We start from the raw sequence: 16,347 nt of genomic DNA on the forward strand, positions 1-16,347 counted from the left end.
TCCTCGTTCATCTCCCACCTCAGCTAACCTGCCTTAATGTGTCTAATTAAGTATTTCCGAGGTATCATAATCACTAATTCCTGATTTCCCTGTTTTTAGGTATCTCCTTCTGGTGAGGGAATAACTACAAGCAGTGATTATAAGCACCCCTCCATGAAAAAATGTTACAAAGAGAAGTGATGTCCAGATCATATTTCTTGGCAGTTACTAAGAACAACTTTTACTTGTATGGTGTAAGTAGCAACGGACCTCGCGTAATCTCACGCTTCTCTACAAAGGAACCTGCAGCAGATCCCCTGTGCTGAACAACTGGCATCGCTGTCATCCAGAGCTGAGAGCCTGAATGCCAGTGCCAGCAATCGCACTTTTTTTTTTTTCTTTTTCTATTTTTAAGGACAAGAGTGGCCTCAATTTCATGCATTATAATCTGGCATGTCATGAGATTACCCATGCAGTGCAAGTTAAACCCTTGTTGAATCTGTGCTGGATTGGGACCTAAAATGCTGGTCTGCACGCTGAGCCCGTCTGTGAGGGGTCTTCCCAAAACCTTCACGCAGAGGCTAGCAGTTCTTCTTGTCCTGCCTTGCCTTGCCGAACTGGGGAAACTCCTGTCCCTGCTCTCAGGAGAGTGATCCCCCCCCACTTTCTAGGTGGAGCCCCAAACCTTCTCAGCAGAAAGATCAAGGATATTCAGGTAGTCACATGAAAGAGCAGACAAGACAATTAACTGCAACTGTTAACAAATCAAAACAGATGGAAGATAGCAGAGGAACCTAGCCAAAGGAAAAGGTGAGCAGGATGTAGCTCGTCACAGCTGGAATGCCAGGAAGCACAGAAATCAAGCCCAGCAAGCGCTGCGCACCAGATTAAGGCCACTCACTGGAAACGCTGCAGTTTCCAGCAATTTTCTGCTGGGGGGACAGCCACTGCCAGGGAAGATCGTTGAAGTGCTTCCCTTCCACTGGCCACGCTGCCATGTGGCAGGAGCAGGCTGGCTCGTCCCATGCCAAGGATGTGTCCCAGACAAACACCACGCTGCTGGCTGGGCGGGCAGCCCGTGCACGCCCAGGCCCTGACCCTTATTTCCTGATGTCCCAGCATTTCCCCGCTGTGCCACAGGTGAGCGGGTGACAACATCATCATTCTAAGATGCAAATACCACCGGTGCAACAGCCACCTCACTTCTGAGCACAACCAGTAACCGTGAGCCATGCCGTGGCCCTCAGCGTTGTTCTTCCTCCTCTTGACTCACCCCTCTATTCTGGCTCTCCCCATGCTAGAAATTACCTCCCACGGCCAGTGCCTCCAAGGCACATTTTCCGCTTCCAAGCCCTTGTTGGAGGCTCTCCTCCAAGCCTTCCTGCCCTTCGCTCCTGCCATCGCACAGCTCCCTGCACCTCTCTCCCCACACGGCAGCCCCGCAGCTTGTCCCGCGCCTGCCGGGTCCTTCGCTGCTCGGGGCACAGGCAACATCCTCTGCAAAGTGCCGTGTTTGTTGGGGAGGGGTGTCCCATAACCACTGAGGAATATAAAGCTTATTACTCTGCTTCGCTGTGATGGAGCTAACTCTTGGTGGTCACCATGATTTGGCAGTGATAAAGCCCAAATCTGTGCTGTTCATGGGAAAACATCCAGGTCCCGTGGGCAGGCACACTCCTGCCTCGGCTTCAGGCGGCTCAGACTTTTGTCCCCACCTGCAGTGCCGTGAGAGGATGTTCCCTCTTTCCTTGGCTCCCGAGTGTTTAAATTGCAAGGTGGGAAATTCATTGATTTACTTCACTCAGGTCTGCTCGCGCTGAGGAAGGCAGCACTGCCGCTGGTCAGAACAACTCCTCATTTTTGCAGCAAAAGGGAAGCTTCCTCTTACTCTTTTCCCCACTCAGCATCTTCTGTGAAGCAGCCGGACTAGTGCTGAGCGCTTCCCTGATGCTCTGGACAGGCAGCGACCCCCCCTTCCCACAGGGCTATTTGCAGAGTTCTCAGAAAGCTCACCCACCCCGCTGCCACCCCGCTGCCGCCCAGCTGGTCACTGCTGGGCACCCGCAGGCAGCACGCCCGCATGCAGGAGCAGGCTGAGCTGAGCCTCGGCAAGTCTTTGCGAGAAAGCTGGCCACCAAGTCCCAACCATGCTGAATATTTTTCTCTTTTCTGCCATTTCCATCCCCCCCAACTGCTCCTCGCAGCTGTCCCCTGAGAAAGCTGTGCTTCCATGGCTGACTGAGGCTTGAAAGGATGTCCATCTTATTTTTAGTGGTCAGCAAAAATACTGCACTGCACTGGCAAGTTCCTCTAGGCATCCTGTGTTACGTGCCTTTGGGTAGAAAAAACAGAACAGGGCAGACCCTCTGCGCTCCACAAGTCCCTCTCCATCAGCGTCATGCTGGGCTCAGTGCAACCTGGATGGTGAAACTGGGAAATTTTTGAGAGCTGTCCAGAGCGGTCTAATGGGGTAGAAAGGGTCGACGTGATTCATAATGGAGCATTTCAGTAATTAATTTCAGTGCTTCAGCGTGACAGACGTCACCTTGTGTTCACCGTACCGCCCCCAGCATGGCTAGCCCACTGCCCAGGTCCTGCAGCACTCAGTTCTCACCTGGGAGACCTGGCCGGGCGCAGTGTGGCCGACAGGGTGCGAGGTGCCAGAGAAGAGCCGCCACCAGCCAGTGAAGCGCCCTCGCTTTTGCCCCTGCCTCCAGCCCCGGGCGTGCGGCACCTGGCAGCGGTGTGCCTGCCAGCTCCGGCCCCGCTGCGCCCCTCACCTCCAGCCCCAGCCCCAGCCCCAGCCCGCTCCCTGAAGCATCCCCCACTCCTTTTCCAGGCTCCCACAGGCTCCCGACTGCGGCTTCCACCTCCTCGGCTCAGCCCTACCTCCACCGGCACCGCAGGCAGCCCCCGCTGCGCACCCAAATGACACGGAGCAGGCGTGTGCCGCCACGGGGCAGGGCCGGTGCACACGCGTGGCACCGACGGGCAGGCACGGAGCACACGCGTGGTACCGCCAGGAACACGGCACACGCGTGTGTCACGGCCGGGGACGGCCGGGACCGGCCATCCGGTCCCCACGGTGCCCCCCGAGCTGGCGGCACGCAGCCGCCACCGGACACCCCCGGAAGGTCAAGGACGGACCCACGGAGCCCAGCCCCGCAGCGGCCGGGCCCGGTGCCCCCGCGGGACAGCCCCGTGCGCCCCGGGCCCGCCGCACCCCCAGGCGGCCGCGGGGACCGGCCAGGCCCCGCCGCTGCCGGAGCAGATGCGCGCGGGGCGGGGGGCGGCTGCCTTCCCCCGCTCACCGCCACGGAGCGGAGCGGCACCGGGAGCCCCGGCGGCTCCCCCGGCCGGCTGGGGACCGGCCTTTGTCTGCAGCCCCGGGGCTGACAGGGGCACGGCCGTCCGGGGCCGGCGGGGGCTGTCCCGGGGCGGGTGCCGCCTTCTCCCCTCCCCGGCCCGGCCCGGCCCGGCGGGACGAGCCCGGCCGCCGCGGCGAGCCCCTGCCCCCGGTGCCCGCCCGAGCCCCGCAGGCCGCCGGCCCGGGACCAGCGCCGCGGGGGCGGCCCCGGCGCGGTCCCCGCCGGCCGTGCCAGGCCGCTCCGGCGGGCGGCGGACCTGCCGCTGCCGCTGCCCCGCGGCTCCTCCCCGGCTCTGCGGCGGCCGCGGCGCTCGGCAGGTGCCCGCCTCCGCCGGCCCGCCCGGCCCGCGGCCCCGCCGCACACGTGCGCCCGCGCCCCGCCGCGCCGCCGCAGCCGGCCGGCCTTTGTCTGGGGCCGGCACCTGGCCCCGCGCCCCCGGCCCGGCCCCCGAGCGCCCCCGCCGCCGGCCCCGGCCGCCCCCCCCCCCCCCTTCGCCCTGCCCGGCCCGGCCCCCGGGCGCCCCCTGGGCCCGGCGTCCCGCCGCGGCCGGCCCGGGCAGAGCCGGGGGGGGGGGGGGGGGGCAGCGGGCAGCGGCCCGGGGGCGGCCTGGGACGGGCGGCCCGGGGGGGGGTGGGGGGGGTGGGGGGGGCGCGGCCCCGCGGGTCCGGGCCGGGGGGGAGCGCGGGGGCCGGGCCGGGCCGGGCGAGGGGAGCGCGGCGCCGCGGGGCGGGCGGAGCGGGGGGGGCGCGGGGCCGCCGGTGGCCGGGCCGGGCCGGGCCGGGCCGGGGGGGGGGAGCGCGGCCCCGCGGGTCCGGGCCGGGCCGGGCCGTCCGGGGGAGGGGGCCCGTCGGCGGCGGCGCGGCCGCTCTAACAGGTGGGATCCCGCTGAGAGGAGGAGGCGGCCGGAGGGGGCGGAGGAGGCAGGGACGGGCGGGCGGGCGGGCGGAGGGAGGGAGGGGGACGAGCCGGAGCCGCCTGTGATCCTGTGACAGGAGCGGCTGCTGCTGCTGCTGGCGCCGCCGGTGCCTCCCGCCGCCCGGCTCCCGGGTCGCTGTCCGAGCCCCGGCGCCCCCCCCGCCGCGGCCCCTCCCGGGCATCGCCCCCCAGCCCCGTCCCGGGCCGCGCCGCGCCGGGGCCGGCCGGGCTCGCCGCGCCGCCTCGGCTTCCCCCAGCCCCGCCGCACGCCGCGCCGGGACAGGGCGCGGGGCCGGGCGCCGCCGCCGCCGCCGCCGCCGCCGCCGCTGTCGCTGCCGCCGCCGGCCGGGCGATGCCGAAGCCGCCGCTGCTGCTGCGGGGGAGCCGCCCCGGGGACAGCGAGCTGGGGCGGCAGTTCCGGGACTGGTGCCTGCGCACCTACGGGGACTCGGCCAAAACCAAGACGGTGACCCGGAGCAAGTACCAGCGCATCGCCGAGGTGCTGCAGGGGGGATCCGGCTCCGGCGGCGGCTCCGGCGGGGGGGAGAAAGGCAAGTTCCAGTTCTGGGTCCGGTCCAAGGGCTTCCGCCTGGGAAACGGCACCAGGGAGGCGACGAAGATGGGTCAAGTGGTGGTTTATGTGCCGGTGAAAACGGGAACGGTTAGTGCGCTCCGTGCCCCGGGGGCTCTGTGTCTGTCTGTCTGCCTGCCTGTCCGTGTCTGTCTGTCCTCCCCGGGGGTGCGGGCGGGAGGGGGGGGGGGGGGGGGCGGCGGGCCGGGGGGGTTGGGGGGTGAGGGGGGACCGGGGCGGGGGCGGGCACCCCGGGGCCCCTCTGCCCGCTCCCCTACCGGCCCCGTCCCGTCAGCACCGGGCGGCCCAGCCCCGCCGCGCCGCCGGCCGCCGGGAGCGCGCATGCCCCATGCGGGGCGCGACGCGGGGCCCGGCCGCTCCCGCAGCCCCCCGCGGCTCCGGGCGGCAGCACCGGGACGGCCGCCGCCGCCCCGAGCCGACCCACCCGGGATGCGGATGGCGAGAGGCGCCCGCCCGGAGCCTCGCACCTTCCGCCGCCCCCGCCCCCCCCGTCCCATCCGGTGCAGCCCCGAGCGGGCGGCGGCGGGGACGGGGGCGGGAGGGGGGGGGGGGGGGGCGGCGGTGCCCCCGTGCACCTGCCCCCGCGGGAGGGGGGGCGGGGGGGGAGCAGCGCCGCCGCCCGGTGCGGGCCCCGCCGCCCCCCCGCCCCGTCCGCTCACGTTCGCCCCGCATTTCCCATCCGCCCCACGGCCCGAGCCGGGCTTGCAGTCAAGGGCAGAGCGGCGGCGGGGAGGGGGCGCCGGCACCCCCGCCGCTGCCGCCGCCGCGCCCCGCCCGCCCCGCCGCACCGAGCCGAGCCGAGCCGTGCGGAGCGGAGCGGAGCGAGCCCGGCCCGCTGCGGCTCGCCCGGCCCCGCCGTCCCGCGGCGCTGCCCGCCCCGTGCGGCCGCGGCAGCCGGTGCCCCGGGGGGTGCGGGCGGCGGCAGAGCCCGGATTAGGGCTGCCCCCCCTCCCCCGCGGCCGCCGTCCCGGGAAACTCCCCCGCCGGAGCCTCATTGTTCGGCGCCCCGCCGGGCCGGCGGCGCGGGGCGCACCGGGCCGCCTCCCCCCCTCCCTCCCTCCGTCCCTCCCTCCCTCCTTCCCTCCGTCCCTCCCGCCCCGCCGCCGCCCGGGGCTGCCCCGCCGCCCCATTGTTCCCGTCCCGAGCGCGCCCCGCTCGCTCCCCGGCGCGGAGGGAAAGGCGCAACTTTCGCAGCCCCCGGCCCCGCGCGCTGGGGTGCGCCCCGGCCCCGCTGCCCCCCGCCGCCCGCCGGGGGGAACCGGGGGATTGCTCCGGGCCAGCGGGCACAGAAGGGCTCCGGGAGGGCTTTTTTTTTTTTTTTTTTTTTTCCTGTCCCTCCCCTCCTCTCCCCGCTGCTGCTGCTGCTGCTGCTGCCGCTGCTCTAAAGGGTGCAGTGTTTTCTGTGCACACACAGACTCCAGCATTGATGTGGCTGGAGGATGCTTCCATTGAGGGCAGCCCATCTGTGGCAAATGCTTCTAAACGCACTATTTACCTCCCATCTGGTCTGCCTTATTATTGGGGGGAGGGGGAAGGGTCATTATTTCTCCTTTTCCCTTCGTGGTGCTCAGAGGCGCCTTTCTTTCTCCCCTTGCAGCCCCCCTCCCCCATTCCATGCCCCAAAAAAATTCTTGGCAATTTTTTTTTGAGACATCTCTGCAGCCCTCCTCTACCGCTTCCCCTCCGCTCCCAAACAGCCCCTGCCGAGGGCGGATTAGGAGCCGAGCCCCCTTGCACAGATCCTGCGCTTCCCCCAGGTCCTCTCCATCTAGCCGGCGACTCTATCCCAGATCTTCCAAATGCTGCAGAGTCATGGTACCCCAGAGAGGCCACGCCAGACTCCCTCGACCCCGCCGCCAGCGAGACACCCCCTCCCCTTTGTCCGTGGCGGAGTCCCGAGGGTCAGGAGCTCAACGAGGCCGGCGCAAGCCCGCGTATTCCCAAAGGGCTTCCGCACAGATGAAGTTTCAGCGAGGAGCGTGCCTAGGCCCCCACATCTTCCCTGGCAGAGTCCCTGCAGGCTACAGATAGGAGATACACCCAGGCTCCCGTAAGCCAACGAACAAAAAGCAGGCATGCCCCCAGGGGACGGCTGCCTTTTCCGAGGGGCAATACCGCTTATTTCCCAGGGACTGCAGTACCTGCCCGAAGTTAGGGCTGGCAGCGCTGCAAAGAGCCACTGGCTGTAGGAAAGAGCTGTCATCGCTCTCCCCGAAATCCTCCGGCGCCGGGTCTGTAGAAGTTGTGGCCGCCTCTCCCCCAGGCTCCCGGCCCCCCCCAGCCCCACCTCGCCCCCCCCAGGGAATCCCGTGGCTGGCTTCAGCCCCAGTGCGTGTGCTGGGTTTTGGCTTTGCCTGAAGTGGCTCTCAAATGTAGAGGTAACTTGACGGGGATTTTCTTCAGCTCCTGATAAGTCGGTGCTCTCCTGGTCTTTGGTGCTTTGGGCTGGTTTTGTGGGTGTATTTCATTTCTCTCGTGCATGCAGTGAAATAATTCACGACGCCAACACGAGCTTTTGGCTTGACAGTAAAGTGTGTATTCTGGTTTCGTGCCTGTTCTGCCGCTTCTCCCAAATGGTCCCGGACTGGCGTTTCGGTTGCTTTCTCCTGGCCGTGCTCCTCAGCAACCCGATACCCCTCGTCCTGACCCCCCGTCCTCCTCCCAGCACATCTGCCGGGGCGCTGGCGTGCTCGGCACCGTCCCGGGCCGAAGGGACAGGCAGAAATACACGCGGCCGGGGGGCGGCGGGGGGGGGGGGCCTGGGCGCCGCTGTGCTGCATCTGCAGGTTGCTACAGGAAATCCGAGGTACCGGAGCGAGAGCTAGAGGAGAGGTGCTAAAGAGCGCGTAGAGGGCAGCAGTGGGGATAAGATCTTTCCTGCCCCTGATAGGGCTGGGGCCACTCCTCCTCTGAAATAAAAAAAAAAAAGGCAAAAATCATCATAGTAACCCCCGCAGCGACCTGGTAGAGCCGTCCCTTTTGGCTTATGCATCCTGAGCTGGCTTGTGCATTTTCTGCGCATCTGTAGCGAAAACATAATTAACATGGGGTTATTATTTTCTCTCCCGAGTAACTTTCCCTTGCCCTCCTCCAGGCCTCTCATCAGAACAGGCCTAATCAGATTTGGGTGGCTTGAGAGCTGTGACTGTGCACTGAGAAGGGGGCATCTGCCTTAGGTGGTGGTCAGAGCAGATGGTGGTCTTCTCAAAGAATGCACTGGGAATAGGAACAGCAGTGCGGACGGATGTCTGGCACAGAGACTGTTCGGATTTCTTTTTCCCAGATGAACGTCCCAAAGATGCTGGACATTTAACACATACAATTAAAAAAAAAACCCTCCGCAGCTACGCACGGGGTTTGGCAGCGCAGGGCGTTGTTGTCCGACAGCCCGGTTCATGCTCCGGCCGGGTGCTGCATCCCGCAGGCCAGGCGCTTGGACAAATCGGCGTTTAGGCTGTGCTGAGGAGGAGGGTATCTTTGTGTGCTGCTGCAGCACAAACAATGGATATCCCAAAGTGCCCAAGGCTGCCGTTCCCTCACGTGGATGGCGTGCACTAAGGTGCAAACCACCTCGTTATCCGCCTGCTGGGCCGAACCCCGCGTTCCCTGGGCAGCGCTCCCCCTTCACCCCGGCTTTGCGAAGAACTGTGGGAGAATTCGGTCGTGACAAGGTGCTAAGATGCAGTTCGTTAAAATCTCGTGTCCCTCCTGTCCTAAGCATTTAGCATCACTTAGACAGTCTTGTGCAGAAGCGCGGTGAGGCAGGGGAGCAGCGCAGGGGCGCGGGCGGCCCTTTGGTGACAGCCGGGCTGCGGGTGCCTTTCCCGGCGCGGCAGGGCGTGCTGGGGCCAGGCGTGAGCTGCGGGAGTGGTTACGCACGCTCTCTAAATCAATGCCGTACCTCGCCGTGCGTGGTGTGAGCTTGTCACAACTCCGGAGCGGTGGCCAGCCTCGCAGGATGGATTCATTCTGGCAGCCCGCGACGCAGGCTGGAGGACTGAGTCCAATCGGGCTGCGGGGTGAGGTACGGGAAAGCCTCGCGCTGGGCTGACCCTTTGGGTATTGTGCAAAGGCTCGGGGATTGGGTAGGCTCTGCAGCACTGCCTACGTTTGATTTTGCTTTCCTGCTCGCTCTCTGTCCCCTGCAGAGCTGGCATGAGGTTCTGGAGTTCTTTTAGGCATTAATAAAAGGCTGATGACATTTGTGAGGGTGGGCTGCTATTGTTGTAGCAGTGCAGTTCACCTATGCTGGCTCCCCCGGAACTGAATGTTTGAAATCATTTCACGATTGTGCCTGGTGAAATTCATCCAAGGAAAGGTACTGTGGCGGGGAGGAGCGCTACAGAGAACAGAATGAGACCAAAAAGCAAAATGGATGCAGGCCTTTCACCGACAGCAGGAAAGACATCACATGGGACACGGATAAATCTCACAGTACAGCGTATCCCTAAATATATTTTAGTTCCCAGAGACAGAGAGCGTTGTGATGCTGAAGCATGTGAAAGCCGTGATGCTAGGCCGTGGGACAGCACAGCACAGTGGCAGAAAGCTTGAGTTGAGAAGCTGGGCATGTCGGAAAGATGCTGCTCCAGCAGTTAATAGAGGCTACATTTTTCCTGGTACAAGTGCACTTCAATGCCCATATTCAGTGCCCCAAAAAGCTGCACATCTATAACCTCTAAGAACATTAGTCAACAGAAGGTTTTCACTATTGTGAATAACCACTTAGACTTTCTGTGGACTTCACGTGATAAAAAAAAAATAAATCAAGACTGCTCAGAAGAGCCTTAGACAAGGCAAATGGGCCTGAGGGTATTATCTGAGAAATTGTCTATTACTTCTTTAGCACGAGCCTTACTTAGAGTATACAGAGCCTTCACCTGCTCTGAAATAGCCTACCCCTGAGCGTGCAGGGCAGCACTGGCTTTTCCAAGGAGCTGAACTGGTGGCAGGTTTACATTCAAATGTGCACTTAGGAGACTGGCACAATGCTGGCTGGATGCATGGTCCCATCCAACCAAACGCAGAGGTCTCCTACCTCAATACCAGTTCCAGATTCAGCTCTGAGTTTGCACAACATCAGCAGCAGTTTTTGCTTCTGAAGACTGCTGGTGGTCAGAGTCACGTTAGCGATAACCCGTCCAAAGGTTCCCCATCCCACCCCTTCTCCCGGTCCCAGCCCCCTTACGCATGCCCGGATAAACAGTTTCCAAAACAGTCGTGTCTATCCACCGTTTATGCCGTACGTCCTACGTGATTCCAGAAACATTGCTGGCATTGCCGATCTGAGAGGAACCGAGATCCAAGAGGATCTGAGAGTATTTCCTTGATGAAGCACTCGTATCACCCGAAAGTTATCTCCCCCTGCAACTGCTTTAAGATTTGTGTTGCTTGTTGGGCGTTGCTTTGAAGAAGGGAAAAAAAAAAGAAAAAAAAAGAAAAAAAAAGAAAAAAAAAAGAAAAAAAAAGAAGCAAATGAAACAGAGCTTCTGTAAGGCCTTCTTAAAATGATGCTAAAATGCAAAGGAAGGAAAGCCAGGTCCGGTGAGACACTGCTCTTGGGGCTCTTCAGATCATGCCCCGTCTTTGCAGAGGAAGAGGGGTCCAAGCACTCAGGGCCCTGCATTAGCGAGGAGCTGAGAGGACTGACGATAAGAGCAAATGTAGGCTGTGCTCTCACCTCTCCTCCAAGGGCCGTGACTCAAAGGGACTTACTCTTATTCTGAGCAGGCAGGGGAATTCAGTTGCTGACTAAGGATGGCAGCAAAGCCCAGAAGAGGTTGTTGCACTGGTTTCACTGCGAACTTTCTCAAGAATGTTTGTCCAAACCATTCTCAGCAAAATTCTCAGATAATATCGTTCCCTCAGTTTTGTTTTTGCTATTAAATTAGGACTGATATGAGCAGCGTATGAACTTTATGGACAAAATAAATTGGCAGGGAAACCACAAAGAGGCATGGGGCATCAATGGAGTGTCCAGCCAGCCAGCACACGTTGATGCTCTGGCTTCACAAAACCTTGTCTGCGTTCCTGGGACGAAGGAACACATATTCTTTTCTCTTCCCTTAGTGCAAATTAGCATTTACCTTCCCCTGATCTCATGTTAGCTGTGCCCACCTCTGAAGAACTGCATCCAGATGGGCCAAAGTCACCACCGAGTCTTGGTGTCTCATCTAATTAGCTGATTGTAGCTAGGAGGTACCTGGTGGCCAAAATCGTCGTCTTTGTTGGAATGCTGCTGACTTCCACTTTTATGGCTGGTGCCAAAGAGCGGCAATTTATTTGAGAAGAAATAGCTGCAGAATGGACGTGCATGTATATGGGAGCGGGCAGTAATAGCAGAGGTTTGGAGTAATGGTTTCTTTCCCGTGTGTCTGAGATTAAGCCAGCAGCCACTGAAAGTAGGAGGCTGGTTATGTCTTGCCAGAGCGGTACTGGGCCTTTCACAGGAAGACAACTGGGAGACCGGGATGCTGTGTAAATGTTTTCTCTCGGCCCTTTTTCTGTTTTGGCTTGACGGCCTGGAAGGCACACGTTTACTCTTCTAACGTACAGGCAGAAGCAATGCTAGCATCTCAGACGGACCTGCTCCACGCCGAGAGGGAGGGATTGCTCTGGGGAAGGCAGGGCAGGGCCTCGGGACTCCTGGCCTGGCTTGCATTTGAGTGAGCGATCTAAGAGCAGACCCCGGGTCATCCATGCATCCGCGCTGCTGAGGCATCCGAACCCTTCTGGGTGTCGGTGCTGCGAGCGCTGCCTGCGCTGGTGCCATGGTGGCCTGGGTGCTCCGGGGGCCCTGTGGCAGCACCCAGCCGGGGCAGCTCCTCCCTGGGCGATGCTTTCGGGTCGTTGTTGCCACTGCCGGTTCGGGTGCCGGGTACCCCGGGTACCCCGGGCCCACGGGGCTGTGGCGGCGGGGAGGAGGCCTGCCTGCCCTCGCTCACCTGCCTCGGGCCTTGTGATCCAGCACAAGCCCTTGAGCTGGTGACAAAGGTCTGGATGTGGGCTGGGAAGTACGGTCCTGTCTCTTAGCAACTGGTTCCTACCTCTGAGCTCTCGGAGCTGTGTGGGACAGAGAGCATCAGTCACGCTCCTGCTGCAGCAGCAGCGTGCCGAGGAGGGGACGGGGGGTCCGGCCCGCTCCAGCCACAGCCCCGACGCTTAGAGAAGCTCGGGCATTTCTAACACGAGCAGTCAGCTGTGAGTCCTAATCAAAGCTTGGGTTTAATTGCTTTCCCCGTGCCCTGTCTCCGCAAGGCGAACACATCGCCCGTTGGCCGCCTGCAGGGGCTGCCTGCCAGCTACCTCGGGAGCAGCTCCGCGCTGCCCCTGCTTTTTGGTGGCAGGGTGGGGACCGGGCGGGGAGGAGGGAGGACACGGCCCATGTATTTCTAGAAAAATTAGATGTCACAGGGTCCTTCCCTGAACTCCTCCGCACTGCACTTGGGAATCCCCCAGCCCTCCTAGGGACATTTGCATTGCTATTTTCTGTCTCGGTGCTTGGTTCTGCTATTTCACCCTCGTGTTTCCTCCTCCTAACCAAAAGCGACTCCTCTCTGGTGAGCATTTCTCAGAGGCTTCCTTGCAAAGAACTGTTTCATAAACATTTTCACAAATCCTCTGCTTTGTCCTCCTAATTAACCATCCAATTGGCCCCCAATGGAGCCTTCACCTCTCCTGTGAAGATCCTGCTTGCACAGATTATAACCTGTCAGCTGCCAATTTATTCCTCATGCAGAGGGCAGGTTATATTAATTGTCTGTCATCCCTGCCCCGTTTGGTTCGCCCTCCCTTTCTCCTGCTCACCGCAGCATCCCTGTTTCGAGACACGGGCTCACAGAAAGGCAGGGGAAGCCAGCGGCGAGGCAGCGTGGCTTTACCGATGTGCCCAGCCTGCAGCGATGAGGCTGCTGGACCAGCCGTGGTGGGATGCTGCTGGGCGGTGTCAGCCCTGGGAGAGGGGGCCCTGTGGACGGATTGCCATGACGGAGCCGTCGGTGTTAAACAGCACGTCTCATTTCTGATCCCCCCACACGTAGTTGCAGTTGAGAGCTCCAAAAAAATCCATTTGGCTGGCCCAGGTTAATCGGGAATCCGTGGGGATGATTTACAAGTCAGATTTTGGAAGAGTTGGGGCCCACCCTGCGTGGTTACAGTGGAAACAAGCCAGAATTCAGAGGAGGGTTACCTGACAGATCTAGCAAAATTCAGTCAACTTCTGCCCCCTCCCCAGCTCCCTGTGTGGGACCCCCCCACACCCTTTCAGGTCCGTGTATGCAGCTCAGAGTAAATAAACACTGACTGCAGTAGGAGCCTGCTGTCACCAAGGGTAGGTGCCGTGTGTTTTGCTTGGTTCAGGTGTCAGGGAAGGGGGTGGTGGAGTCCAGCATAACCCTTATGGCTCAGCACCGTCAGCTTTTGGGGTAAAGGCAGGAAAAAGGCGCAGCAGCACAGTGCAGCTCATGTCCTCGGTGCCCTTACCTGGCACAGAGGCTCGGTTCTGGGAGGGAGCTTGAGCCCCCTCGAAGGGCTGCTGAGTTGTCAGCGCTTTCCTAGAGGCACATCTTGCAGTGCCTGCGGGAGTCTCTGACTCTGGCCCACATCCTCTGCATTGCCAGGGAACAATGAGCTGACACCAGGATGCCATGCGTTCGGGGCTCAGCCTTGGCCCGCCTGACCTTGATTCACTGGAGCATCATTTGTAACTTATTTTACATAATTTTGCTTGCCCCTAACGAGCTGAGCTGCTGCTGCTGCACTCTGCCTCCTCCTACTTAGTTTCATTTTGACATCACCGTGTCCTCACGGCAGGTTCGATGATGTTGCATGGCTGCCCTGACGCTGCTGGGTCTGTTCCCAGGCAGAACGAGGGGTAACCTTGCGGCGAAGGGTGACCTCGTCACTTGGTACAGCGGCGTCTCCTCCTCCGGCTTGAAAGATTTTGCTTTGGTAGTGATCTTTATTAGATTCCTGCCTCAGAGCTGGGAAGATTGTTTACTGTGATAAGTTACTGTAGGGAAGAACCACCTCTAAACACGTCCTGAGTTTGTGTTGCAGCTATGTATTTTCAATATTTTTCCAATATTCGATATATAATTTTCAACATATAGCTGCAGACTTGCTTTAGGATGCTATTTAATATAAATGCTCTTCTAATTACAAATTCAATTTCTTGCCACCCCCCCGGCATGCCCCTCCATCTCACCTAAAAAGATCCAAATGCCATTAAGAAATCGCCCCCCATCTTTACAGGTTTATTAAAAAAAAATAAACAACAACAAGCTTGCATTTTAGCTCTGCCTAATTGTTCAAAATAACAAGAAATACTGCAGCACGGCAGCAGCCACCAGATGACAATGCCCGTGACACCTGCCCGCTAGCGAGCCACCCCGCCGCACCTCCCCGGCTCAGCGGAGCAGCGCGGCGCAGTCCGGAGGCTGCAGCCAGGGCGATTCCCCGGGCAGGCCGGAGCTCTCTGCAGCCGGGCGCTGTGCTCACGAGGCCGCACCGGTGTTTCCACCCCAAACCGTCAGAGACGAAGCCCTGACGCAGCTCGGCCTGCCCCGGTGCACCCAGCGGTTTGTTCCCTTCGACGCGGCCGGCTCGCCCACGGCGGGCAGCGCTGGCTCCCGGCTGTGCCCGGCCACGGGGTCACGTTCGCCCGGCAGCGTGCACTCACCTCCCGGCGCAGCTGCTCCTGTGGCTTCCCCGCGGCGGGCGGCCGGTGCTCGCGGGGAGGCAGCTCGGCTCTCCTGCACCGTGCAAAATGTCCTCTGCCTGCAGGGCATGGCAGGCACGCAACCGAGCCTCTGCCCGCCGCCGCTGCTGCGCCCGTCGCCCCTGTGCCCCGTTGGCACGGGGCATCGGTGCCCACCCCACCACCCGCAGCCCCCCGCAGCCCACCTGGGCCCTCCCCGCAGCCGGAGGCAGGGCTGCCATTTCCAGGCTCGCCCCTCCCAGGCTGCCGTGTTTTCATTCAGAGCCCTGGGAGCCGGCAGAGAAATAAGCTGAGGTCAGAGCAAAGGCCTGGGCTCATGGAGACGGCTCAGCTGTGGCTGCTGAAAGAGCAGCTCGCTTGTAAGAGGCGCCTGTCCCCGGTGAAAGACATACACCTCAGCTTTGTTTGCCGTCTAAAAATAATGCGCCTGGCTCCCCCTCACAAGGAAGTATTTACCTTGGAAAAAAAGTATTGTGTACCGTGCCGGCTAGAGAAACAATGCGAATGCACCGAGCACGAGGCTGGCAGTCGGGGACTCGGGTATGCTGCTCCACCAGCCCCCGGCCGGAGTCAGCGGGTAGCCCTGGGGAAATTACTTCTCCTGCCTGCCTTGGTTCCCCCTGGAGAAATTACCTCTCCTGGGCCGTGGTGAGGATCAGTTGATCAGCAGAGCCAGGGCAGGTTTTACTGCAGTGAGGAGGACTGTAGCTATAACAGCTGGATTGGGCTTCATGTTTGCCTGGTAGTTTGTGCAAAATTATGTATAAATGTTTAGCACAGAGAAACGTCATCAGCATTTTAGCTACCATTTTTTCCCGATTTTCCAACCAGATATGTTCAGAAAAAATTCCCAGAAAAATACCTCTGGAGAAAAAGGAGCAAAATCTGTAAGTTAAAGCATTTCCCATGTTATTCTGGTGGGTTCTTTTTGTCATTAGCCATACAGTTGATATTGTCCTCAGTCTAGCATTTCCCCAGGGCCTATTCCTAAGGCATGCACTGTGCCCGTGGTAAGAGGGACAAGAGGAAGAGGGAAGTTCTAGGAATCGAGCTCTTCTTTCTCCTCGCAGCATTAGCAGAGGGAGCCTGCTGTGGTTTAACATATCCCCCGCAAAAGCTGCTTTCATCCTACACCTAAATACCATGAGGAGTGAACTTCCTAAAGCCCTGGAGAAGTCTAAATATAGAAGCCAATCAAGGACCGACTTCCCAGAGATGAGAAGTACCAAGAACAGTTTCTTGATCAAAAGTTGTAAGAGTCCATATTGAAATAAAGCGTCTGTCTCGGTACCCAAGCCTGCGCGGAAGGAGTAATTGTAGAGGTGGGCTCGTGCTCCTCGCATGCCGGCTCCGTCTGCCTCGCGGTAGCCGCAGCGCCAGGTGCCGGAGGCAGGCAGGAGGCTGCGGTCTGGCGAGGTGGATGGATGCAAGGTGCGAGTCACTGAGGCACCGACAGGAATTTTTCTGACAGTGCGACAGAATTTCGCTCCTTGCTGTGTATTGCAGTTTCTGTCCCTCTGTAACCCACGGCTTTTTCCTGTGCCTGTCCGCTCCTGGTCACAGCTGATCATTTTTTTCTGAAGAACAAAAATTTTCTTAGAACAAAGCACAACTTACAGGAAATTAGAAAGGCACGACACCACGGTTGTGAATCTCAAAGCAGCAATCTGACAGCGCGTCTGTGCACGTAGCAGAGGGAACCACCACAGGCGCCGAGGAAGAGCAGGGATTGCTGATTGCTGCAGAGATGGCGCTGCCAGGCGTGAGCCCTCGGC

At 60.5% G+C, this 16,347-nt stretch overlaps 1 protein-coding gene and 1 long non-coding RNA gene across 2 annotated transcripts in view; one reads left to right on the forward strand and one right to left on the reverse strand.

The window, feature by feature from the left end:
• The first annotated feature begins 4,424 nt into the window (after positions 1 to 4,424).
• The window catches only part of NOL4L (nucleolar protein 4 like), a 59,312-nt gene continuing 47,389 nt past the window's right edge, over positions 4,425 to 16,347 (forward strand). The window contains exon 1 of the mRNA XM_066978555.1: positions 4,425 to 4,923. Coding sequence (XP_066834656.1) covers positions 4,615 to 4,923 — 309 coding nt within the window. The 5' untranslated portion in view covers positions 4,425 to 4,614. The remainder of the gene's footprint in view (positions 4,924 to 16,347) is intronic.
• LOC136786519 (uncharacterized) lies at positions 7,368 to 14,951 on the reverse strand. Its single transcript, XR_010825387.1, has 2 exons — positions 14,534 to 14,951; positions 7,368 to 7,763 (listed from the first exon to the last, which is right to left on the reverse strand). It is a non-coding gene; the product is annotated as an uncharacterized lncRNA (long non-coding RNA).

Source organism: Anser cygnoides, chromosome 16 (genome assembly GCF_040182565.1).
Source record: "Anser cygnoides isolate HZ-2024a breed goose chromosome 16, Taihu_goose_T2T_genome, whole genome shotgun sequence".
NCBI classification, from domain to species: Eukaryota; Metazoa; Chordata; class Aves; order Anseriformes; family Anatidae; genus Anser; species Anser cygnoides.